This window comes from Lynx canadensis, chromosome B3 (genome assembly GCF_007474595.2).
Source record: "Lynx canadensis isolate LIC74 chromosome B3, mLynCan4.pri.v2, whole genome shotgun sequence".
Classification (NCBI taxonomy): domain Eukaryota; kingdom Metazoa; phylum Chordata; class Mammalia; order Carnivora; family Felidae; genus Lynx; species Lynx canadensis.
In genome coordinates, this window is record NC_044308.2 from 98,235,925 (window position 1) to 98,262,935 (window position 27,011).

A 27,011-nucleotide genomic window follows, 5' to 3' on the forward strand; every position below is an offset into this window, starting at 1 on the left:
AATAGTCAGACAAAGTAAGTAGTAACAGGAAAGAATAATGAAGATAGAAGACTGTGTGAGAGTTCATAAGATATTTGAGAAGTTTGATTACATGTTCTGAAAGATAACTTTCCCAACTGCTAACATCCCACTACATATTTTCCTTTTTCAATGTCCCTTTCATTATACCGCTTCCTTTGCCTTTGGGCCTTCTGAATGGAAAAATCAAGTATTTGCAGCACTATGTAAAAGACATGGATTCAAACATGACACATTTAATTTCCACAAAAATATATTTAATAAGCTTGTTATATAAAATCAAACATTTAACATTTTCAACATTTTATCAATTCAAACTCACTGGTAACTGGGAGTGCTCTATTTTGGAAGATTACCTAAACATATATTTACATATTTACAACACAGGTAAATATAACTGAAGAGCTACTTCAACTAATGTTGAAATTCACAGAATTCTAGAGATTTATAGGCTAAAAGTGCCATAAATTTATCTGTAGTCAAATGTACTGCACTAATTATGAACAATATCTTAGTAAGTATTAAAAGGAAAAAAACCTGGGAGGGAAATGGTGATCTTAAAGTTCTGTGACAAACTCTTAGAAGATACGTGAAATCAATTTAATGACCAAGATTTCTTGATGAGTCCCTGATTGTCATTTTTGGCAGCTCAACCCAGTCTGTTGAGATGGCAGTGTGCTATATGCTGTCCGGAACCCTGCACTGTCTCATCAGAGCCATGATCCTAAATGCTCCAAGGGCCCTGGTCAAAAGTAAGGAAATGATAGCAACTCTGAGTGCTGTATACACCTTTCCCATACAGGCTAAGGCCTTATGCCTAAATTTATTACTAAAAGATTACAGGCCTTTTACCCTTTCATACCAAAAAATACATTCTTACCATGTTTTAAAAGGGTTCTTTCTTTCCATTTTGGGAGGAGGTGAACCCTATGCATTATATATAGAAATATATCACAATTAAGGTCCCAAATCCTATTTTGCATTTTAAACTACACAATAATAATATTTAAACCATCTGATTTCAGACAATATTCCACATTAAAGCAGTACACATCTGTTTTCAAATACTGCATAGGTTGTTTTTTAAAGAAATGTACTGCTACTGTATGAGTTTACCAAGTGATCATTTCCTATTTACTCTCTGGTTATAATCACAATTCTTGCTGCATTTGTCTCCACTGAGAATATTCAAAGCAGTTTCTAATATATAGCGTTTTAGAAGTGTTTGCTGTGTTGGCTTTTAAATGATAAACATTTTTTTGCTCAATAAAATAATATTTTTAATAACAAAATACATGTAAAATTAGAATTTTATCATTTCCAAAAAAGTTGCCTTTATTAACCAAAGTACTTGTTTGCAGTTTTTTATCTGTGAAAATATTTTAAAGCCCTTACAAAAACCTAAATTTTATTTAAAAAAAAATTAACTTAAAAATTCTTGCCATGTTGCTGGGCATACCACTGCTGTCTCTGCTTGCGGTTTTCCAACTCTGTGAGCAGAGCCTGTCTGTAGGCTTCATACATTTTAACAATCTGTTCCAGTTCTTTCATGAAAAGCAACTTTAGCATTCCCTGGTATGTATCCAGGTCAGCCAGTTGGAAGAGTTCCCACTTGAGAATGTGGTCATATCTGTTTTAAAACATAATCATGCATATGTTCACAACACATACAGAAACAGGTATTGACAGCAACAAAATAATCTATTTTTATAAAGATCAACTTTATTATATCTAACAAACCATAAGCTTTAATTAAAAATAAATGAGTTGTTAACTTATTTAAACAGACTATCTTTTTAGGGAGAGGAGAAAACTGCTGATACTACTTCGTTTCAATTTAAGTTAAAAAATACCCATTTCTTTAATCTTTATCAATTATTCTAATGGTAACATTAGACAACAATTAACACAGATTTCAGACCACTGTGGTTCTGTAATTTCAGAAAAACACACATGCTATTGCTGTTCGTAAGTTCATCTAAAGTTAATTATCAGGACTTAAGAATGCTGTAGACCACATTATGCCTGAAAATAATATACAAAACTGGGCAAAGTCACTGGGTCATTAGTGTTGATAGAGCTTTCTGAAGAATGCTATCACTACAGTAAACAAGGAACTAAAAGGACAATGAAAAGGAACCATCATTTGTGGGCTTTTTTCCTGAGGTGAGTATACACTATTAAAACAGAAAAACTCAATCAGAAAGGGAAGAATAAGTTATTTTCAAAATGAGAGTAAGTATACTGTAGAAGTGTGTGCAGAAGGACTCATGTAAGATTGTATTTACATATATCTTAGAAGGCTTTTTAGTCCTTCAATGGTAAGTTGGTCTCATACTGAGAGGGAAGTAGTAAGTAATAAAAAGGAGTAATTTACACTCTATATTGAAAGACCTGAAGCCATCACTCTACTCCCAATTTCCCCATTTTACAGATGAAAAAACTGAAACCTAAAGAGGGTATATCTCTCTTGCAAGATTGCTTAGTGACTAAAAAATCAGAAAGGCAGAGAGTAATAGTTTTTAATGTTAAGTTTAGACAAAGAACTTGAAGTTCTTCTCAAATCATATTGCACAACAGATACAATAGGAAGCTTTGATTGTAAATTCTAGTAAATTTATTATTAATAGTTACATTTCCTACCCAATGATTCTTTGGTAATTCACTTACCATCTTATTCCAAAAGTATCATCTAATATATTTTTAAAAAAGGGTTTTTAAAAAGGGAAACCGTAAACAAATAATGAGCAGTCAATATGAGCCACACTGACATATTTCTGTACAACTTGGGTACGTGTACCATGAACCTCAGGAGCACAATATGCAGAACCACAAGGTAAATATATCTTGTGGGATCCTAAATTTACCCATTTAATTACTTGAGTGCTGCAAATCTAACAGGTATACTTGGTAGGAAGCTTTATATTCTCTTTAGTGGGAAACTCCAATATAAATAAGAGAGATACTATAAGAAATACTCAATGAGCCTCTATGAAATAACAGTTACAAGGTATTTCCTAGAACCTCTGCCATGCATGTAGCTTAAGATCTTATTTGTTTGAGACAAATTCATGATTCCTAGCAAAAAAAACAAACAAACAAACAAAAAAAACAAAACGCTTCAGGTCAGAATTCCATAGCTAAAGGACATTGCAGCAATGTCTATTGATTCAAGATGCTTAAATTGATGACGACAGTTGGAACTATAATAACATTAAAGCTCATTTATCATCTGTGTACTTTCTAGCAAGGAAAAAGAAGGGAGAGGATAAATTAGTAAGTATCACACTTGTTTTAAGATAGGACTATCACTCTAGAAGCATTCAAATTTTGAAAAAAGGAAAAAAAAATAGCTTCACACAATTTTCTGACTTCCCAATCACCGCATTTAGCATCAAAAACAGGATTAAGGGTAGAAACAACAAAATCAGAATAATTACTGAAAATCCATTGGGAAGAAGAAAAAGCACTCCAGAAGAGCAGAGATGAGAAAAGTATGCAATTTGCCAATTCCCAGTCCAAAGTCTTGCCCCCTTGCTATTTCTATGGCATTACTTCCCTTCTCATATAAAACTTCCCAATATGCCTGTTTTGTTTTGTTTTGTTTTTTAGGAGAAGTAAATATTTTCCATTCTTTGCTTCTTAACTAGCCAAATTATCTGATTCCCCAGGCTTAATTTTTAGTCACTTATATAATATATAGGTAAATCATTCAGAAAATAGGCTGTAAACTACTTCAGTAGCCTATACTTAGTTTCTCTTTTTGCTGTTTTTCCTAGGGCAGTATTCTATTCAAGTAATTTCTTATAAATAACTCACACATGCAAATATCAATTGCTGTCGTCCTACCAAAAAATTGTGTTCATACTCCAGGGAATGCTGTCTTTAAGGAGCCAAAAGTCCTACTACTTCCAGCTCCAGGGACATGCAGCCTATGTCCCTTCATTGTGCCTGTCCTGCCTGTAACATTTTTCCTTTCTACCCACACCCAGAGCTGGGGCAAGACAACACCGCAGGACCGCCAAGCCATAAGGAATAAAATACAGTCCATGCGAAGGTGATGCTCGGACTGGTGTTGGGGTACGTGTGTATGGGGAACAATGGAAAGTAAATATGCTCCTGATGGCTTTTTCCTGTTATATATTAAACCTTATAACTTATTCTAGAGTTCAGCTTGATTACAGCTATATGATGCATTACAGACTTCTGAGTAGCCTCAGAAATACAACTTCACTGGGGCGCCTGGATGGCTCAGTTGGTTAGGCATCCGACTTCAGCTCAGGTCACGATCTCAGTTTGAGTTTGAGCCCCATATCGGGCTCTGTGCTGACAGCTCGGAACACGGAGCCTGCTTAGGATTCTGTGTCTCCGTCTCTCTCTGCCTTCCCCCCACTCACACTCTGTCTCTGTGTCTCTCAAAAATAAGTAAAAACATTAAAAAAAAAAATACAACTTCACTAAAATTCATCAATAAAAATTTGGAACAATCTAAGTCAAATTCTGGAAGTATATGCAAAATTATTTTGGTAAATTACTGCTAGAGACAGAATTTTTAAATTTCTGGAAATCAGATTGGCAACTGTTAACAAAAGGAGAAAAGATGGTAGTTTTTTGGCTAAAACCTCTCCTTTGATAAGTAAATGATTCTCCATTATCTACTTCATAGAGAACAGCTCATCCTTTGTTGATAGAACAATATCAACTATTTCCATTCTTTTTAGAGACAAAAATTTTGGACCAACTAAAAAGTAACAGGTTCCTAACACTCTTAAGTTTTTAAGCCATAAAGAAGTACTTGCTCTCTTGTTTCAGTCTGGCCTATTCTGAGAGTTCTGACCTATTTGGGAAAAAAAAAAAAAACTAAGTTGTTCATTTCGTAAAGTTTTATAGCTAGCTCACAGAACCAGAGTTGAAAGGGCTATGATCTCTGGGAGTGTGTTTCTTTTCATAAGAAGCAAGGAATTTCACTTACGTACTATCTTTTTCTTCCAAAAGGAGAGCTTTTTTTGTTATTCCTAATGATGATTATAAAGTAGAACAAAGTAGGAAGAATAACCCTCCTCGATCTTATCAACTCCCAGAAATAACAAAATTTAACAGGCACATATTCTTCCAGACTTAAGGAACACATAAATATGCATATTCTGTAGGACATAATATTAGCATATGAACAAAGGCTGTACACAGTGATAGGTCAACTGGTACCAAGAGTGAAAAAAGAGGGAAAAAGGGATGAAAAGTCCATCTGCTATTATTCCTTATTCCATTCCTATACTGTATAGATACAATCAGATAAAGAGGCTTCAGTAGGTTAGCCCAGGCACCAAACCAAGCTAAACATCTATGGATAATTAGGTACCTAATTTCAAATAACCTAAAACCAAACTTTTGAAAAGTATTGTTTATATCTTGCAAAATAATATCTATAATTAAAACCTTTTAAAAAATTACGTTATCAAGGCTTAAATTTGACTTAGGGGGAAAAAAAACCCTCCAAGATTGTTTTGTCTCCATATCAGACCACAGATTAACACCCATGAATTTACAGACTGAGAAGAATGTTTATGTTGGCCAAAAATTAATAAATAGTTCATAATAAAAGGCCAATAATTTTATGAGAATGTTAATGTGGTCTAAATGAGCAGAATCATGATCAAATAATTATGAGATCCTTGAGGTAACCTATCAATTATTCAAATGAAAAGCCTGAAAAGAAGATAATAAAAACAAACAGCTCTAAGCAAGAAAAATAACTTCTAAAATCTCTAGGCTAAAGGCATACACATATGCATGACTGAATGCAGATGCACACACGGTTGGTAAACACAGAGTAACATGGCAAAAATTTAGATCAGAGTTGGCTTAACCCCCTGCAAATTTTATTTCAATGATCATCCTTCAAAAGTATGGTTAAAAGTTACTATTTCAAAAAATATATATGAAAGGTTTTACATTCCTTTCACTTGAATCTCAAAGATTTAATTTTTTTTCCCCAAATTCACTGCCCAATCATCTTATACTCTCTAAAACTTTTCTTTGGGCTATTTTATACTGATAATTTTGGTTTCTGAAATACAAAAAAGAAATAAAGAATAAGACTACAAAAACAAGTAACTAAATGTTACCTTAACAGAGTTGTTAAAAGTACATGCAATTATTACGTGTGAAATGCCTAGACAAGTAACAAGAATTTATTAGCTGCTCAGTATGTAATAATTTATTAAATCAGAGCATTATTAATTACAAAAATTAAGAGCATGATCTTTGTAACTAGAGATAAAAGTCTGAAATCTACCACTTAATAGTTGTATGACCTTAGCAGCGATAAAGCCTCCATTTTTTAATATTTTTTAACCTGTAAAATGGTTTTAGAAAGATTATATGAGATAACATACACAAAAACTAGCACCCTAAGATACATGGGAAGCACTGGATAATTAATAACTATTTATTTTCAAACACCCCCTTTTCTGAAATCATAGCACTTTATATATACCAATGTTACTAATCTTATCACATTGGGTTACTGACCTAGTACCTACTTCTATTTTCCCAGACGAGAAAGGCTCTTTAAGCCTGGCAAATTCACAGACATCTTTAAAAACTGGCCCACCTAGCGTTTTCTTCTTCAGTGCAGCTTTACTAGCTCCAATCCATAGTAAGAAACCATACTAAGTGCTTACACAAGGCAGCCACCATGCCATGTGCTTTAAAATGTGTGATCATTTATGAATAAAAAAAAAAAAAAAGTGATCATTTATCCCCCACAGTTCAGTAGAAGAAAAAAACTTAATTCTAAGTTCAGGAACTTGTCCAAGGTCATTCAGTAAGTAGGTGATGGAGCCAGAAATCAGACTTAGTTTCCTTCCTGACCAATCTTGACCACTCTTCTATACCTCTGCCCCCAATCATCATCAGCAGCAGCAGCATCATCATCATCATCTTTACTAAGCTCTCAATGTACAAGGTACTGTTCATAAAAAATACTTTAGATGCACTATTTTATTGAAATCTTAATAACCTTAAGAATAGGTACTATTACTGTCCTCAATTTACAGAAGATAAAACTAAGTTAAGTACTCTGGCACAGGGTTACACAGCTAAAAAGTATCAGTAAACTCAAATAATCTCATATCAGAACTTACAGCCACTACATATATTATTTCCTCAACACCCTTGTATCCTGCTGTTTCTTCCTTGTACCCAGGACTTACCTGGGTCCTTACTTTTATCACAAGGTATGTATCACTTATATACAAGTTAATCTACCCGCTATGAGAATGTAAGCTCCTTACTGTATCCCTAATATAGCCCAGGTCTGCGAACAAAGAAAGATTTAATAAATGTCTGCAGAACTTGTATTTGTAGCAAATGATCTTTAAACTTTATAACCTGTGATAGCTGTTCCTCAAGAAAAATATTAGTTAAAAGCCCAATATTATTAAGAGAAAAAAAAAGGTGCTACCGTTCACCCCTCAATAAAACTCTGTGCTATAAATGCACTTACTTCACAGGAGCTCGAGCATATACCTGAAGCCAGTCAGGAATTTCTGCAGTATGGTATGGATTTGCAGGTACCAGCAGGGACTGATTTCTTTCAGTTTGCTGTGGTTGATATGTGACAGGAGGGGGCTGATCATACCGAGGTACACTAAGAAAAAAGAATCAACATTCATCAGGATAAAGGCTCTAAATCTAAACAAGAAATTATAAAGAATATTATTTGATGTTTTTCAATGTGCCTCTTGCCTAAACTGAACTCCTTCTACCATATAAAAAACAGAGATGTGCCTTTTGTTTTTTACTATACCAAAAGAGTTGAGTAAAATCCACCTTCTCCAGGAAAATAACAGGTCATTAGTAATAGATCGAAATCTAAACTAAATCTTTACGTATGTTTAAGAAATTTCTTCTGTCTAGTATTTAGTCTTTTCAAGGAATGTCAAAGGAGGCCATAAAAATCTGGAGATAAATTATAACCTTCATAACAGAAACTTAAAATTAGAGTTATAATTTTCAGTAATAACTAGTAACTAGCTATACATTTATATTGGAAAGGTTGGTAGTTTCTCTCAAAATGAGAATGGATATGTTCTTCCTCCTTCAGGCTGAAAAGAAGGTCTGGAATATGTAGTACTGTAAGAGTGAGGACTGGGCTTGAAATATCCACATTAACTGTAGTATTTCCTTTCTGCATTTATCAACTTACCAAAGTTAGAATTGATTAGAACTCATTTTAAATCACAGAGACTTAAAAAAAAAAAAAAAGACCATGCTTTTAATTAGTTCTAATGGCCTAACGGGTTGGACAGAGAGAACAGCAAAGTGGGGAGAGAACTGTTATATGGGAAAATGGTAAGGAAAAATACTGAACCACCTGAAGGCTAAAGACAGAAATCTGGGAGGTCAAAATGATCTATTTCAGAATTGGAGACAAAACCAGAAGAGCCTGCCCCAAACATCAATATTTATGTGTATACCAGAAAAGGTCATTACAATACTAAACTAGGATTAAAATAAATGTTAGACTGTGATTAACAATTTAAAGATCAATATCCACTGAGTTCTACTCCTGAAACCAATACTACACTGTATGTTAACTTGAATTTAAAAAAAAATAAAGATCAATATCCAAATGGTATTGTGTTTTATCCTTATCTGTTCTTTCTAAGCAGGTACAAAGTAAAATATCCCTTGATAGTGCAACTGGGAGGTGGAAAAGAACTGCGGCTCTGCAGTCAAATATGCCTGGAGGGTTTTAACCTCAGCTTGGGCACCTTACAAGTTATATGAATGTAGGCAGAACTGCTTCACTTTTCTAACTTTCAGCCTCCTTACTTGTAAATTTGGAATAAATTCATACCAAAGATGATTGTTCTCAACAGTAAATGAGCTAATGTAAGTCAAGAGTTTTGTATATAGATTAGCATAACAGAGATAAACAGCTATTAATATTATCTATGTGAGCTTAAGAAAGGTGTTTATTCTCTCCTGTTTAATGTCTACAGAGTTGCTAAGAGAAGCAAATTGTGAAAATACTTTGTAAATTAACAATTCCATAGGGGCGCCTGGGTGGCGCAGTCGGTTAAGCGTCCGACTTCAGCCAGGTCACGATCTCGCGGTCCGTGAGTTCGAGCCCCGCGTCGGGCTCTGGGCTGACGGCTCGGAGCCTGGAGCCTGCTTCCGATTCTGTGTCTCCCTCTCTCTCTGCGCCTCCCCCCGTTCATGCTCTGTCTCTCTCTGTCCCAAAAATAAATAAACGTTGAAAAAAAAAAATTTAAAAAAAAAAAAAAAAAAAATTAACAATTCCATAGTAAAAGTTACTGATGACAAACAGAAAATTCAGCTCATGGTGGCTTGGTAGGTTAAGCGTCCGACTCTTGATTTTGGTTCAGGTCATGATCTCAAAGTCGTGAGATGGAGCCCGCGTGAGCCTCAGCACAAAGCCTGCTTAGGATTCTCTCTCTGCCCCTCCCCCACTTGTGCTCTTGCACATGCATGTGCCCTTGTTCTCTCTCAAAATAAATAAACTTAAAAAAAAAAAAAAAAACAACAGCTCAATATACTCCCAAATCTGGTTGTCAGGACCACAAAGTCTTCTGCCACCAGGTGATAGCAATCTGTCATCACATTTGGTTTTTGGGTTTTATTTGTTTGTTTGTTTTTGCATTTCCCATCATTATTCATCAACAAACATCACTGTGCTCCCACTATGTGCCTGTCTCTGTGTTGGACGCTGGGACACAGCAGGAATAAGTGGAACTCATCCCTGCTCTTGTGTGGGAATTGTGATCAGGTAGAAGCGGGAGACTCAAAATTACCCCCATGACATAGGCCTGAAAATGGAGTCCAGGGAAGGCAGCAGCTTGCCTGAAATGGTATAGAGAGTAGGTGAAGGGACCAGAGCCCAAAATAGGCAGAGTGGCCAGTCTGGCTCTTTTGAAAGGATGACAATTTCATTTGTTCAATAAACAATGATTGAATGTCACTAAATGGAATCACTGGGGAAAAAAACTTTTCAAAGTTGAATTAATAAATCCAAATATGTAAAATGATTAAAATAACACAATAATGATAAAGCTTAGTTTTTTAGGTGACATTAAAATCTATTTTCACAACAATTTTAATGGTTCTAAAAAATGCCAAAGTTTGTTATCACCAAAGATCTGCGTTATGCTAGATATTAAGGAACATCTATCAACATGCTGGCGATATTCTACCCATTTTAAATCTTATGGTTCAGAGAGAGTTAACAGGAAATATTTTCAATTTCATTAGTAAACTAATACTAGCTTTTTATGTACTTTGAAATCCAGTGTGTATCTTACATTTACATACAATATACCTCAATTTGGATTAATTACATTTCAAATGCTCAAGAGCCACATGTGACAGCTGGCTACAGTAGTCACAGGACTAGAAATCTGACCATAAATGAGATCTACAGGATAAGCCCAAAGGATCACTGGCTACATTTGTTTATTTTTATTAGAAAAATTTTTTTAATGTCTATTTATTTTGAGAGAGAGAGGGCAAGTGGGGGAGGGGCAGAGAGAGAGGGAGAGAGAGAATCCCAAGCAGGCTCTGTGCTCTCAATGCAAAGCCTGACATGGGGCTTCAAACTGTGAGATCATGAACTGAGCCGAAATCAAGAGTCAGATGCTCAACTGACTGAGCCACCCAGGCGCTCCTCACTGGCTAAATTTATTAAAAAGATCTGGGATGTTTTGTACAGTTCCAATTTTCACTTTCTTGCCTCACAACAGTAAGAAACAGAACATAAGTGTCAGAAACTGAGTAAAACAGTAAGATGTTATAATTCAGAAGAATATTTTGACACACTAGGAGGAAGGTCTGTATTATTTATAGAAATTGAAATGTAAATAGATAAATGTTTTATTTATTTATTTATATTTCTGGATATCTACAATCTAAACACTGGCATATTAAAGCAAAATCTGATCATAAGAATAATGATCGTGTTTTTGAGTTTGTCTAAAAAGGTTTTTTTATATATATAAAGCTTATTTTGAGAGACAGAGAGAGAATGAGTGAGTGCTTGGGGGAGGGGCAGAAAGAGAGAGAAGAAAGAAGAAGAAGAAGAAGAAGAAGAAGAAGAAGAAGAAGAGAAAGAGAGAGAGAGAGAGAGAGAGAGAGAGAGAGAGAGAATGAGAATGAATTCCAAGCAGGCTCCACCTGCTGAATTCCAAGCAGTGCAGAGCCTGGTGCATGGCTTGAACCTCTCCACTGAATTCCAAGCAGTGCAGAGCCTGGTGCATGGCTTGAACTCACTAACTGTGAGATCATGACTTGAGCCGAAATCAAGAGTCAGGCACTAGTTAACTGGCTGAGCCACCAGGCATCCCTTGTTTTTTGTCTTTAAAGATTTTATTTGAAAGTAATCTCTACTCCCAACATGGGGGTCAAACTCACAACCCCCATATCAAGAGTCGCACACTCTACTGAACCAGCCAGGTGCCCCTAAAAAAAATTTTTTTTTAATTATTAAAACCGTTACTGAATCTAAGTCCTAAGAAAAATGTCATAAACTTTTAAAAATAAATCTTTCAAATATCAAACTTCAGGATGCCTTTCTCTTTAACGAAAATAGGAATTCAAGATCTAACATTAGATAACCTCAATAAAAAAACTTAAAAATAGAAGTGAAACTATACCTAGGAGCACAAGGATGCCTATATTGAGCCTTCTTATTTGTGTGATCCACGTAATAGGTTCCAAATTCTGATGACTCAACTCGCTCCCATCCTGGAGGAAGTCCTTCTCGCTCAAGAGGATGGCTCCAATGAGTTGTATTTGTGTTGTATCTATATAATATTTTCTCCCTCTCATTGTCCAGTCCACAGACCAGCCAGGAGGAAGAGGCAAATCTTCAGAACCATGGTTAGTTAAATTTCCTAAAGATGTAGCAGCAACTCTCCCAATTCCTGAGGATAAAGAGAGAAAAAGAACAGAACAATTATTCAAAGCTAAAAAATATGCCATATGAGAAACAGTTACAAAATCAACTATCCTGCTTATACTCTTTGGCCAAAATCCATGATTTCATAATTATAAATAAAAATTTTCATGAAACTAGCCAGTATTACTAATGTTTAATTACAAAAAAGGGAGGAAACTAGATTTCCTCTTTGAAATTAGTTTTTTTTTGGTTGATGCCTCCATCACCAGGCTATATAAACATTTAGCTATTAGCAAAGCTACGTATGTATATTGCTAAAGGAAAAGTGATGAAAATAAAATTTCACCCCATTCAAGATTTAAGATTTGACATCTCACCTAAAACAGCAAAAATAAATTTGTAAAACTGTTTCTGGTTTATGATTACTTAAATATAATCTAGCTGTGCCCTAGAACCATTAAGTAAATTTATCAAGGTAGCATCATATGAGGTCAACATACAAAAATCAATTAAATATCTGTATACTAGCAACAACTGGAAACAGATTATACCACTTACTATAGCTCCAAAAAATCAAATATTTACATATTAATAAAACAAAATATAGACAACAAATTACATGAAGAATCTGTATGCTGAAAACTACAAAACACTGATGAGAGAACTGAAAGATGACCTATCATGTTAATGGACTGGAAGACTCAACATAAAGATGCCAATTCTTCCTGAAATGACCTTTAAGATAATTCCACTCAGAAGTCCAGCAGGAGTTTTATAGATACAGACAGAAATAGGCAGACTCTAAAATGTATATGGAAAGACAAAAGAACTGCAGAAGCCAAGAAAAAATTTTGTTTTAATTATTTTCAATGTTTATTTTTCAGAGAGAGAGACAGAGAGAGATCAAAATTGAGCAGGAGAGGGGTAGACAGAGGGAGACACAGAATCTGAAGTAGGTTCCAGGCTCTGAGCTGTCAGCACAAAGCCCAATGCCGGGGCTCAAACTCACGAACCATGAAATCAGGACCTGAGGTGAAGTTGGACACTTAACCAACAAGCCACCCAGGTGCTCCAAAGAGCCAAAAATTAAAAAAAAAAAAAAAAAAAAAAAAAAGAACAACGTTGGAGGATTCAAGCTACCTGGTTTCTTTTTTAAAGTAATCTCTATGCCCAGGGTGGGGCTCAAACTCATGATCCTAAGATCAAGAATCACATGCTCTACCAACTGAGACAGCCAGGTTCCCCTTATATTACCTGACTTAAGAATTAAAACAGCGTGGTATTGGCAAAGGACAAACAGATAAATGGAACAAAGAATCCTAAAATATACCTACACATACACTATCAATTGGTTTTAACAAAGATGAAAAGACAATTTGATAAAGGATAGTTTTTTCAACAAATGGTGTTAGAATTGGACATCTATATGCAAAAAAATTAATCTATACATTCTACCTTCTATAAGCCTAAGAGGGATCATATACCTAAACATAAAACTATAAACCTTTAAAAAAAAAAAGGAGGATAAATTTTTGTGACCTTACATTAGGCACAGTTCTTATATGCTGAAAGTGTAACCTATAAAAGAACCTGTATACAAATGTTCACAGCAGCTTTATTCATAATAGGCAAAAACTGGAAACAGCCCAGATTCTTCAATAAGTGAATGGGTTAAATGAACTCTGATACATATATAACCCAGAATACTATTTGACAATAGAGGAACTATGATACATACACCAATTTATATCAATCTCTAGGGAATTTTGCTGAGTGAAAAATGCCAATCTATCTCAAAAGGTTACATGCTGTATAATTATATAACATTTTTGAAATGATAAAATTTTAGAAATGGAGAATAGTGATTATTTGCCAAGGTTGGAAAGAGAGGTGAGTGTGGTTATAAAAGGGCAAACATAAAAGATCCTTGTGGTGACAGAACTCTTGTGTCTTTACTATGGTGGTGAAATACACAATCTACACTACACACACACACACACACACACACACACACAAAGTGTTCAAGTAAAGTAAAACTAGGGAAATCTGAACATGATGGATGCATTGTACTGAGGTCAACATCTTAGCTATACTATAGTTTTGCAAAGTGTTCAGCAATGGGGGAAACTAAAGTGTACAGAGGATCTAAGTTATTTCTTACAACTGCATATGAATCTACAATTATCTTGATAAAAACTTTAACTAAAAAACAAAGAGGCATAACCTTCAGATTCAATATACATGTAATAACTGCCAAAAACATCTGAGATAGAGTAAGAACAGTAAAGAAAGAAATAGAGATAAGAAGAGAGCACTGTGAAAAACTAGTTAGCCCAAAACACTACTCTGGTATTTTCTCATTTTCCCTCCACAACCTTCCACAATGCTTCCATCTCTAGCAATCATAGGAGGAGATTTCAAACAACTGGCAAATAAAAACTTAATTTATTCAATATGTATAATAAGACCAGTACAACATCAATTCTTAAGAAAAATTAAAGAGTTCTTCAAAAAGGTACAAATTTATTTAAATGAACATTCAGAAAAATGTCCCAAAGCAGAGGGGGAAAATAATGCAACTAAATATCCTCCCATTAATTAAAAGAAAAGAGGACGAAGCAATCAACTCTCTGAAGGAAGATCACAAAGAAAAGCAAGAACCCCAAAGATAGGATGGTAAGACAACAAAGATAAAAGCTATGCTCAGGAAAGAAAGATGAAGACAAAAAATGGAAGAAAAACATCATGTTTGTACAATGGAGAAACCTGGCAAATCTTAACCCAAGTTATGAATGTTCAGTATCACCAGTAATGTCATAGTACATATCATGTACACTCCCTATATGTGACACGAAGAGGATATTCCACTTTGTGGCATTCTTTCCAAAAACGAAAAATCCCAGTCTACATCATGAGAAAAACAGGAGACAAACTCTAACTGAAGGATGATCCACAAATATCTGACAAGTATTCCTCACAACTATCAAGGTTGTGAAAAACAAAGAAAGGAATAAACAGTTGTCATAGACCAAAGAACACTAAGGAAACATGACAACTAAATGCAACAATTTGGTAAGGGAGCCAAGATGTCCACAAAGTTCCAAAATGGCTCATCACCTTTACCAATGCCCTATTAAAACCATGATCCTAACCTTTTCATGACAACACCCCACCTATACTTGCTCAAAGTATTATGGCACTAATTTTTTTTTTCAAACTATTGGGATAATTTTATAAAACCCATTGAGAGAAGAATGTACAGTACAAAATAACTCAAAACCAAGATTTAAAACACAAACATTCCTAGTAATAAACAGGTCTAGCAGACAGGGAAAAAAAGCTGTATCAAGCTCTAGCACATGAGACCCCCCCACTCTAAGTTCAGCCAGAATGCTGAAACTTCAATAACAAACATGCCAAATCTGAAAAAAGCATGCAAGGGCACATTAACACTCTTACAAAGGGAAGAGCACTGACATTACTAGTGTCTCTCTGTCCCTGGCCTTTTCCAAATGAAGTAGTTCATACACAAAATAACTCTAAGGTAGTAGTATCACTACCAATTTACCAGACGAGGAAACAAAGATTCAAGTAAGTTATTTTACCAAAACCCAGAGTTGGTACATGGTCAAATGACGAATATATTACTAACAAAGTGTCACACAAAGATCAACTGTAATTCTTCAAAGAAAAAATATGCTACATTACTACAAGAAAAAGCAGCTACCAAGTCTGAACTCAATCAGTGGAAAAATAACTTGTTTCTGAGATTACAGGAAAAAAATTAGTTTTCCATTATTTCGATTAGTTTCAGAAAAGAATGAGTGGCATTCATAATCCTCAAAATAACTTCCATTTCATATAAACACCTTCCATTTATATGAGTAAACACTCATATGCTAAAAACAATTATTTCCCATACATAAGGATAAAGGATAACACAAGGATATTATTTTGTCTCTCCACCAAGATTTATTAGATATGCCGCCAAAGAATTACAGCTGGCAGGTATCTGTGAAATCTGCCCTTATAGACAAAGCTCAAAAAATTCTGGTTTGCTAATTTTGTAGTGGATATGAGAATAAAATGAATCTGAATTCTAAGGAAGGTCCACAGGCCTCAGGTAAAAAATACTAAACATCACAGCCCATGTTATAATCAAGATGTTGATAAAGAGATGTAAGCATTGAACCAAGCCAACTACTTTTTCTCCTCCTCTGCAAAATAATTACAAATAAAGTTGTATCCCTAAAGATTATTTACATCTCCTTAAAGATGATTCTAGGTTCACTAAATATTTATGCATTTCCTGGAGTAAACTTAACTTCAGTGTTTTTTTGTAAAGTCTGACACTTTTCAGTTCAATTTTGGTAACTTGAGTTCATAAGTTCAAGTCTTACATGGGGCTCTCTGGTGTCAGCACAAAGCCTGCTTGGGATCCTCTGTCCCTCTTCCGCTTGTGTGTGAGCTCTCTCAATGAACACTGGGGCACCTGGGTGGCTCAGTCAGTTAAGCGTGGCTCAGATCATGACCTCATGTTTTGTGAGTCTGAGTCCCACGTCAGGCTCTGTGCTGACAGTTTGGAGCCTGGAGCCTGCGTTGGATTCTGTGTCTCCCTAGCTCTTTGCCCCTCCCCCCCCCCCCCTCTCTCTCTCTCTCTCTCTCTCACACACACACACACACTCTCTCTCTCTCAAAAATAAACATTAAAAAATAAACATTTTAACGTTTTTATTTATTTTTGGGACAGAGAGAGACAGAGCATGAATGGGGGAGGGGCAGAGAGAGAGGGAGACACAGAAACGGAACCAGGCTCAGGGCTCCGAGCCATCAGCCCAGAGCCTGACGCGGGGGCTCGAACTCCCGGACCCGAGATCGTGACCTGGCTGAAGTCGGACGCTTAACCGACTGCGCCACCCAGGCGCCCCTAAAAAATAAACATTTTAAAATACATAAATAAATCATAAAAGTTTTGAGGCGCCTGAGTGGCTCAGTCAACTGAGCGTCCAACTCTTGATCCCAGGATCATGGGATGGAGCCCTTTGTCAGGCTCTGCAGGGAGTGTGGAGCCTGCTTAAAAGTCTCCCCCTCTCCCCACCCCTCCCCCCTCCCTTGTGTGCAAGCTCTTTTTCTAAATAAATGTTTTAGAAGTCTGTTACTTAAACCTGTATAGAACTAAATTATTTAAATGCAAAACAAAGGAATTCAGTCTGCCATTAGTATTCCAACTAAAGACTTCCTGTTAACAGTAGAATTCCTTCCTTTGGCACATGGATTGGGTGCCTGACCAGTACATTGGCCAAAACATTAAAGGTCAAATTTCGCAGCTAAACAGAGAACTTGCTAGGCCCTAAACCTCTTTGAGACCTTATACAATCTGTTTTTGGCTTCTGCCAAATACAGTAACATAAAGTTAACCCTTGAGATAAGGTGTTTCCTGAAAGTCTAAGTAATTGGCAGGATATACTACTTTCATTAAGTCATTACAAAACTATTTTCTTCCTCATCTTTTTAATGTTTACTACATTAGAAAACAATCAAAATTTAAAGTTGTAGAAATAAATCTGTCTATAGCACATCTTATCTTCCCACAAACTTTCTCCTTTCCATTCATTCAAATTCCTTGAACTCTCGTCAGCATAAATCATGAAAATATAATGAAGTTTCAAGTCTTTTCAGGATAAATTCAAGAAACTTCCAGCTACTTTTTCCTATTCAGATTATTTTTCTTTCTGGAAAACACAGCTGTTAGGCTTTTCTGCTCGGTTAATAATTGATTATTAATCCTTCCCTGACACTTACTCCTTCAAAGAACTGGTTTTTTTCCTAAAAGGTAAAGCATTAAATCTTATTGCCCTGATAGAAACTGTTATTAAGTGAAATTTCTCAAGTATATGATCACTGCTCTAATAAACACAAATCTTTTTTTAAAATGACATTCTTGTGGCGCCTGGGTGGCTCAGTCAGTGAGCATCCAACTTGGCTCAGGTCACAATCTCATGGTTCATGGGTTCGAGCCCATATCAGGCTCTGTGCTGACAGCTCAGAGCCTGGAGTCTGTTTCAGATTCTGTGTCTCCCTCTCTCTCTCTGCTGCCTCCTCCATTCAGGCTCTGTCTCCCTCTCAAAAATAACATTAAAAAAAATTTTTTAATGACATTTTTGGGGCACCTGGGTGTGGCTCAGTCAGTTAAGTGTCCAACTTCAGGTCATGATCTCACGGTTCATGGGTTTGGGCCCCCCCTGGGGCTCTGTGCTGACAGCTCAAGGCCTGGAGCCTGCTTCAGATTCTGTGTCTCCCTCTCCCTCTGCCCCTCCACTATTTGCATTGTCTCTAGCTCTCAAAAATGAGTAAATGTTGGGGCGCCTGGGTGGCGCAGTCGGTTAAGCGTCCGACTTCAGCCAGGTCACGATCTCGCGGTCCGTGAGTTCGAGCCCCGCGTCAGGCTCTGGGCTGATGGCTCGGAGCCTGGAGCCTGTTTCCGATTCTGTGTCTCCCTCTCTCTCTGCCCCTCCCCCGTTCATGTTCTGTCTCTCTCTGTCCCAAAAATAAATAAAAAAAAAAAAATGAGTAAATGTTAAAAAAAAAATTTTTGTTGTTGTTTAAATGACATGCTTTAGAGGCACCTAGGTGGTTCAGTTGGTTAAGCGTCAGACTTTTGGTTTTGGCTCAGATCATAATCTTGAGGTTTTCTGAGTTCAAGCCCAGAATTGGGCTCTGCACTGACAGTGTGGAGCCTGCTTGGGATTCTCTCTCTCCTCTCTCTCAAAATAAATAAATAAACTTTAAAAAAAGTTTAAACTTACCAAAACTATGTCAGACTGCCACTAAGAGAGGATTAGTAGAAATTCAGTTCTTGCAGTATTTCCTCAATGATATTTTGTGAATCAAAATTTTAAAACAGTATTTTAACTTAGCATTACTAATTCTAAATACTTATATTTAGACAGAAAAGTGTTAGGAATTTTATTAGTGATGTCTCCAATACACATAAATATAAGAAAAATGAGTGTGAAGTATTTATGGTAAATAGATTCTTTTAAGCTATTATTCCTGCTACCCCTCAGCTAACCAAAACTGTCTTAAGACTCCAGATGTGAAATCTCTGGACTCATTCATTTAGTCAAGCATTTGTAGTTGCAGCACCTCCTATGCAGCCAAGTGCTATGCTAATCCTATCTGACTTTTCTCTTTCCCTCATCTCTCATATCCCATTTGTGGCCAAGTCCCATCAATGCAGATGTATCCCACTTCTTCCCTTCCCAAATGCTTGCAGCTGAGGTCAGGTCCTCATTAACATTTAAAATATAATCTCCAAACGTGCACCAATGGAAGATTATGGATGATTGTGGAGTCACCAAAACTACTCATAAATAGTGTATAATGTTAAGAAACTCATTCAAGTAGGGGGGCCTGCCATGGCTCAGTCCGTTATGCTGACAGCTCAGAGCCAGAAGCCTGCTTCAGATGCTGTCTCCCTCTCTCTACCCTGCTCATGTCTCTGTCTCTCAAAAGTCAACAAACGTTAAAAAAAAAAAAACAAAAAAAAAAAACCTTTTTTAAAGCAAAAAAAATAAAAGAAACTCATTCAAGTAAAAAGCAGGGGTATGAAACTATACAGAGTACAATCACAATATGAAAAAAAAAAAGAATTCCATAAAAAAAAGATGAAGGAAATTAACTGAAACACTATCAATCTCCGGCCTGATGAGTACTTTCCCTTTACTTTTCCACTTACAAATTTTCTACAGTAAGCAGCTATTAACTCTAAAAAAAAAAATGAGTTTTTTTTAAAAAGCTTACTATTTTGGTTGGATAACAAATTATTCCTGAGATTTAAAATTACTCAATATTAGAAATATCCAAAATAAACACCAAAGCATGCAACTGTCTAATCCTTTGACCTAGATGCTCTTTAAAAACAAAAAGGCACAGGGGCGCCTTGCTGGCTCAGTCAGTGGAGCATGCGACTCAGTCTCAGGCTTGTGAGTTCAAGCACCGTGTTGAGGAGTAGAGATTACTTAAAAAAAAAAAAAAAAAAAAAATCTTAAAATCAAAAAGGCACTCAACCATGTTAATTTCTACATGCCTAGGAAAGCTCTCCTCTTCGATGTCCCAATGAGATTCCAAAGTCAGCTTTCACAAAATAAGCTGCTTTTACCAACTATTCTCCATTATTCCTCAATTTTCAAAACTTCAGTGATTTACTTTCTCCTAAAACCATAATTCTCAATTTTTCCTTCAAAAGCATCACAGATTTGCCCTTTTCTCTCCCATACCACTGGTACCTGCAGTTATCTTTTCTCTAGCCATCTATCTTGAGTACAACTAGTAATATTTACACACTGGCTCTTATAAAATGACTTGTTTTTTGGGGGTGTCTGGGGGCTCAGTCGGTTAAGTATCCGATTCTGGCTCACGTCATGATCTCATAGTTCATGGTTTTGAGCTCTGCATTGGGCTCTCTGATGACAGCTCAGAGCCTGGAGCCTGCTTCAGATTCTGTGTCTCCATCTCTCTGCCCCTCTTCTGCTCAACTCTCTCTCTCTCTCAAAAATAAACATTAAAAACATGTTTTTGAATGACTTGTCTTTTTGAAATCTTCGATGGCTTCTATTTGACTCATGTTTAAATCCTTCAGTCTGTTGTTGAACCACAAATCTGCATTCTGCCTCACATCTTTCTTTAAACTAGAACTACACAGTTCTTTGGATTTACATGTCTACTCTGTTTTCACCAGGTTATTCCTAATTTTCCACCTCAAATGACCTTCCTCTGCCCCTGTCTGAAGTCCAAGCTCAAAGTACAGTTCAAGTCCTACCTCTTCCACGAATCATTCTTTAAGTATCCCAGCCTGGGGTGCATAGGTGACTCAGTTGGTTAAGCGTCTGCCTTTGGCTCAGGTCACAATCTCACAGGTTCTTGAGTTCAAGCCCCACATTGGGCTCTCTGCTGTCCCTGCAGAGCTGGCTTCAGATGCTCTGTTCCCCACTCTCTCTGCTCCTCCCCCACTCATGCACAGGCATATGAACTCTCCCTCTCAAAAAAAAAAAAAGTATTCCAGCCTACCCTGACACCTCTTCTGACTCCCCTATTGTACTTAGTACTGCAAAGTCTAACAACCATTCTGTGATTATTGTGTATATGTTGGTTTTGTTTCCCAAGTAAGATACCACAGGGCACAGAGGGCAGATACCAAGAAGGTCAGAGAAAATAAATAAATGATTAATACTAAATGTATAAAATGTTTTCTACACTCAGGCTCCAAACTATTTCTAAGTCACCTTGAAGTTCCCTGAGTTAGAAAGTAAATGTGTCGTGTATTATTTTTATACTGTCAAGATTTAAAGCCTACAACTTATCAGGAAAAAAACAATCAGATAAAAGTTTAATTTTCAGCTCTTGCTTCAGTTTATCTAGTGTAATCCAGTACTTTAGGAATAAAGTAGAATTGTGCATTTCTATGTCTTCTGCCCCTTGTACAAATATCCCCAAGTTAACATGGAAAGCAGATTGAAAAAAAATTATATGGCTAATATGTTTGTTCATTCCAAAAAGATCAACAAAAACAGGCTTAACACCCAACCATTTGACAGAAGTTTTTCTGACCAACCTGGGAAATAATTATTGAACTATGTAAGCAGTTTTGTTAAGAGAAACAATGTAGGTTCTATCCCTTACCATGCCCAATTCTTCCTATCCACCTTTCTTTTCTCAAGTTTAAGTCCACGTCCACTTTCTTTGAAACTCTAACATTCCCATTCTACCAAATTATTAACAAAACTGGCAAAATGGGAAAGTATTTTTCTGGGAATGTCTGTTGGCTTCCCAAAACAATCCAGAAAAGAGCATCTTTTTAATTGTTAATAAATCTAATGTAGGATTTGTAATTTTAAGTTACCTGAGGCATGCCTCCCCTGATTCTGTGGCATTCTTTGGAAGAGATCGTGGTTGTATTCATAATATCTATAGTCTTCATGTGCACGATCTCCAAGTGGGCGCCTTCTCTGACCATCAAAATAATTATCTGAATAATAATATCGGGAACCAGAGTCTCCATTTTCAACAGCAAAATTAACTTCTGTTAAAAATGACTGAGAAGATCCATACTCCCTAGGGACATCTGCTAGACTCCTGGCAAGATAAGAAGGTGCAGATAATCTGTTGCTTTCTCTTCTCATTATTTCATGAGGTGTTCTTTGAATTGGAGTTCTAAGAAAACTCTGGTTTCTTGAAACTATTCCATCACCAGAAGCTGAAAAGGCATTTGGGCTTGATTCTGGCAAACAGATATCAGTTCGTCTTGGAATTGTTGGACCATGTCGAATAAATGAAGGCATGAGATCTACAATAAAACAAAGAGTAAAATGACCACTTCATTAAGGAATTAAATACACTTTTCAAAAGCTGTTCATTTACACCTATTACCCCAAAATGCAAAATTTCAATGGACTCAAGCACACATCATTTAAAATTCTGACTTAAGATAGTACTTGGGTATTTAAAAATTAATGCTAATTAATATTTTCCCACTCAAATGAACTTATAATTTATATCAACGGGGTATGTGTAAACTTAGAATCAAATGTATTCTGCATACCACCACACAAAACAAGATGAAATGTCAGTAAGCTTAATTATGGTTAATGAAATACTCATTAATAAATGTGTAAAAATTGGGGCATCTGGGTGGCTCACTCGGTTGGGCGGCCGACTTTGGCTCAGGTCATGATCTCACGGTCCATTAGTCTGTGAGTTCGAGCCCTGAGTCAGTCTCTGTGCTGACAGCTCAGAGCCTGGAGCTTGCCTTGAGTTGTGTGTCTCCTTCTCTCTCTGCACATCCTCCACTCGCACTCTGTCTCTGTCTCTGTCTCTCTCAAAAATAAACATTAAAAAAAATTTAATAAATGTGTAAAAATAGGAAACAATCTAACAAATAGATAAAATTACCAGTATAATTTAAGATTTTTTTGTTGATTTCAGTTCATTTTCAAAATTCCCAAAAATCCTTTTTCAAGCAAACACAATTTCAAGAATAAAACAAAACATGTCATTCCCAAACATGTAAAGGTAAATTCCTTTAAAAAGAAAAAAAAAAAAACTTTAATTAACCTGGTTTCCTTTTGGATTACGTGGCACTAGTACATTAGTACACTAATCAAAAGCTGGAAAGCCAAAAAGTTAGCTATGAAAATTAAAAAATAAAAAGATCTCATTTCAAAGAGGCACACAAATGTTGAAGCAGTTCAAAAATGCCAAGCCTCAAACTATGGCTCCCTTAAGAACAAGTAATTATAATTCAAAACAAAAGATAACAGAACAATGGCCTTCAGGATATAGTACTTCTGAATATAGAACTTACATGGCTTAGACACGCCAGGTTAGAAAGCAAATAACTTTATAACAAAAAGAAAACTAGATTTGGAAACTTTTATTAGCTAAGTAAACAAATTAGAGAGCACTAATATTAAGCTTTAGAAGCTAACTCTAGAAAATCAATATTCAAATAAGCAAGCTCAAAACTTGATGAAATTAAAAAATACTACATCATTATTTGCTTTAAAGTATGGCAAACGTGGGGCGCCTGGGTGGCTCAGTCAGTTAAGCGTCTGACTTCAGCTCAGGTCATGATCTCACGGTCCGTGAGTTCGAGCCCCGCGTCAGGCTCTGTGCTGACAGCTCAGAGCCTGTTTCAGATTCTGTGTCTCCCTCTATCTCTGACCCTCCCCCATTCATGCTCTGTCTCTAAAATAAATAAACGTTAAAAAAAAAAAAGTATGACAAACATATTTCATGATTTCAAGTAATGTTTAATGAAGTTTATTTGCAGCAAACTGTAACCTATCATAAATTTAACCAAAAACCTAAAAGCATATGTAACTGAAAAATAAACTGCTAAAAAAAGGTTTAAAAATCAACTTTCATGGGCACCGAGCTGGCTCAGCAGGAAGAGCAAGCAGCTCTTGATTTGTGGGGTCATGATTTCCAGACCCACATTGGGTGTACAGATTACTCAAATAAACTTAAAAAATAAATAAATAAAAATCAATTTTCAGGTTACTGATGCATCCATCTAATCTATTTTGATGTTCTACCAAGAAAGAACTGCAAATACAAGAATAAATTTCCAAAGCAGATGATGTGGTTATTATTTTTTAAAAAACATGCTCCATGCCTGGTGGCTCAGTTGGTTAAGCGTCCTGTCTTGACTTCGGCTCAGATTATGATCTCACAGTTATGTGAGTTCGAGCCCGACATCAGGCTCTGTGCTGTCAGCACGGAGCCTGCTTGGGATTCTTTCTTTCTCTCTCTCTCTCTCTCTCTCTCCCACCCCACCCCCCACCCCCGCGCCCGACTTGCGCTCTCTCTCGAAATAAGTAACTAAACTTAAAAAAAAAAAAATGCTCTCCACACCTCTCTGCGTGATCCTGGATAAATACTAGGAACCTCTATGAACAGCTTTCCCAATTACAGTATGAAGTAATTAATGGTTAAGTCACAAGGTTATTAGGAACTTCCAAAAAGTACACTTACACAAGTGCTCAGTATGCAGTATAAACATCAAAATATTAGTTCCTTACTTCACAAATGTCCTGAACACACAAGCAAAAATTAAAAATTAACAAGATTCAGCTGAAAAATGAGAGTCAAATACCTGAATTGAAAAGTGATGGGGAGGTGGAGAGAAATACAAACTATTAAAAAAAAAAACAAACAAAAAAAACTTCCTGGCAATTTCTCCTAAAATACGATAGAAATCATTTTCAGTACTTCGCCTTTTTTGGAGTGGGGGGGGGGGGGCGGAGGGGAGGGTGTTATTTGAAGCAATTCTCACGAATATACCCAAATACACATGATTTTGGCTTCTCTAAGATCTAGGATTGATGAGGCTTTGGGAAGCGGCTACAATAGCGACGGTCAACTGTCACCTCTTCACATGTCTGCATCCAGCAGAAGGCTAAGGAAATTCTACTCGGGTTTGCACAACTCCCAGCACGGACGAGTAACACCCGAAATGTTTGCAAACACAAGGCATATCTTGAAGTATCTAGAAGAGGAAAAAGTATGCCCCAGTCTAATCACTTTCACCCCATAGCATCGGGCAATCGGCAACCTAAGTGTTTCCTTAAGAACCTCTTGCTTCCAGTAATCAAAACGAAACAACACTCTGCCATGGGGGGACAGTAAAGTTTGTTGTTTTTAGGAAGGCCCACGGAGGAGGGACTAATCTAAGTTTCTATACTGTATCGGCTTTTAAACGATGACCACCACTTCGGGCACACAAAACATTAAAGAACAGTATTTCATAGAGACCAGTAGGAAAGAAAAGCCGCAGGAAGCCGCGTCGGGAGCCCCGCCTGGCCCCCCGCAGCCGCTCGGGCCAGGTGTGGGTGCGCCCCGCCCGACACTCACTCCGCAGCAGAGGCGACGTCTCCTTCTTCACGTACTTGCCCTGCACCTCGGCGGGCTTGGACACTTCGTTTTTGGTCTTCTTTCGGGACAGCATCCTTGTCGACGAGGCCCCAGGCCGCGCCAAGCAGCCTCTTTAGGGCTCCGCGCAGGGCGCCGGTCGGCCCCGCCGCCACCTCCGCCGGGCGCCGCCGCCCTCCTTCCCTCCCGAGCCGCCGCCGCCGCCGCGCCTCTCCGCAGCCCGGGTCGCCCGCAGGGACTGCCGCATGTTCGGGGCGCTAAGCGCGCCGGCCACAGCTCAGTCGCCTGTCAGTCCTTTCCCGGATATCTGCCCACTCCGCGATGCTGCCCTAGAACTCTGTGAGCAGAGGCCAGAAACGCCCGGCCAGGGCCATGGTCCGCCGCCGGCCGCCTAGTAACGCTACCGCCGCCGCCGCCGCCACCGCCTACGTCCCGGTAAACTTTCCCCGCGGCCGCTGGAATTCTGGGAAACTCGACGCTGCGCGAGCGCCGCCACCGCCCTTCCCCCACCCCAGGTCCGGGGCGCGGCTCAAGCTGCGGGACGCCGGGAGGCGCTGTCAGCTAACGGGCCCGTCCCACTGTCTCCTCGCAGGAGAAGCGGGTCCTGCGGACCGCAGAGGACTGAGGACGAAGTCCGCCAGACTGAGCGCAGAGGCCGTCTCACGCTCTTGCTGTGGAACCCCTTCTACACCACAGATTTTCCCCCAGGACCTTGAGGGAGCGGGCGACGCCCCCCTACGCGTTCCCGTCGTCATCCTAGAGTGAGGACGTCCCTCTTGGAGTTTGTTGGACTGGTAAATTCAGGTCCCTGCTAACGCAGAATGCGAACAGAGTTGAAGGTCCACAACGCTCCGGCTAGTGCGGTGACAAAAAATTCAAGGTGCCCCTTTTAATTGGGAACATTAATCTGTCCATTACTAGTTAAATATAAATCAGTCGTCTCCTGTATGCCAGGGTGCGTCTTTCTGATAAAGGAAAAACGGAGGAAAACAGCAAAATGGAGTTTATACTACCTCTTCTATAAATTTGATGTTCCCATAGTATTTATCATCGCTCTCTTTGTTACATTTTATAGCACATAATTCCTCTTGGAATTAAATATTACAATCTTAGAATTTGTTTAGCGTATTAAGCACTAAAAGGTCAAGACCTAAAATTTTTAATTTAAAACAGAACTTAGTTTCTTTTGTGTAACTTAGAGGCGCTCCCAAATGTATGCAATAATATTTGAGAAATAAGGGGATCCATCCCCTAAGGAGCAGATTAAGGCTTGGATGATGGAGAATGCTTTCCCTGAGATTGAAAGCGTGTTAGATGTAAAACAATTAAAAAGCAAGGATTTTTTTTTACTTTTTAAGATTAGGAAGATGGTCACATTTTGTTTTGCCATAAACAATCAAATAAGACGTTTTATCTAGTGTCTGTCTCCATCTTTGAATGCTGTTATGCTCCTTTGCTACAGAGTTTCTCACGATTAATAACCAACAAATAATTATTGAGCATCCACTGTGCTAGACACCGTTCTAAATGATTGGAATACAGCAATAGACAAAACAGACAAGAATCCCTACTCCCATGGGGAAGAGAGACAATAGAGAAAAATAAGTAAAACGTACTGTGCTAATTATTACATAGTAATAAG

The 27,011-nt window shown here is 37.4% G+C and overlaps 1 protein-coding gene across 1 annotated transcript; it reads right to left on the bottom strand.

The window, feature by feature from the left end:
* Positions 1-661: 661 nt before the first annotated feature.
* Positions 662-25,783, bottom strand: SAV1 (salvador family WW domain containing protein 1). Its single transcript, XM_030319058.1, is given in 6 exon segments — positions 662-1,648; positions 7,526-7,669; positions 11,694-11,841; positions 11,844-11,963; positions 21,840-22,283; positions 25,352-25,783. Coding segments are annotated over 6 exon segments (1,152 nt in total). The 5' UTR covers positions 25,446-25,783; the 3' UTR covers positions 662-1,446.
* Positions 25,784-27,011: the final 1,228 nt, after the last annotated feature.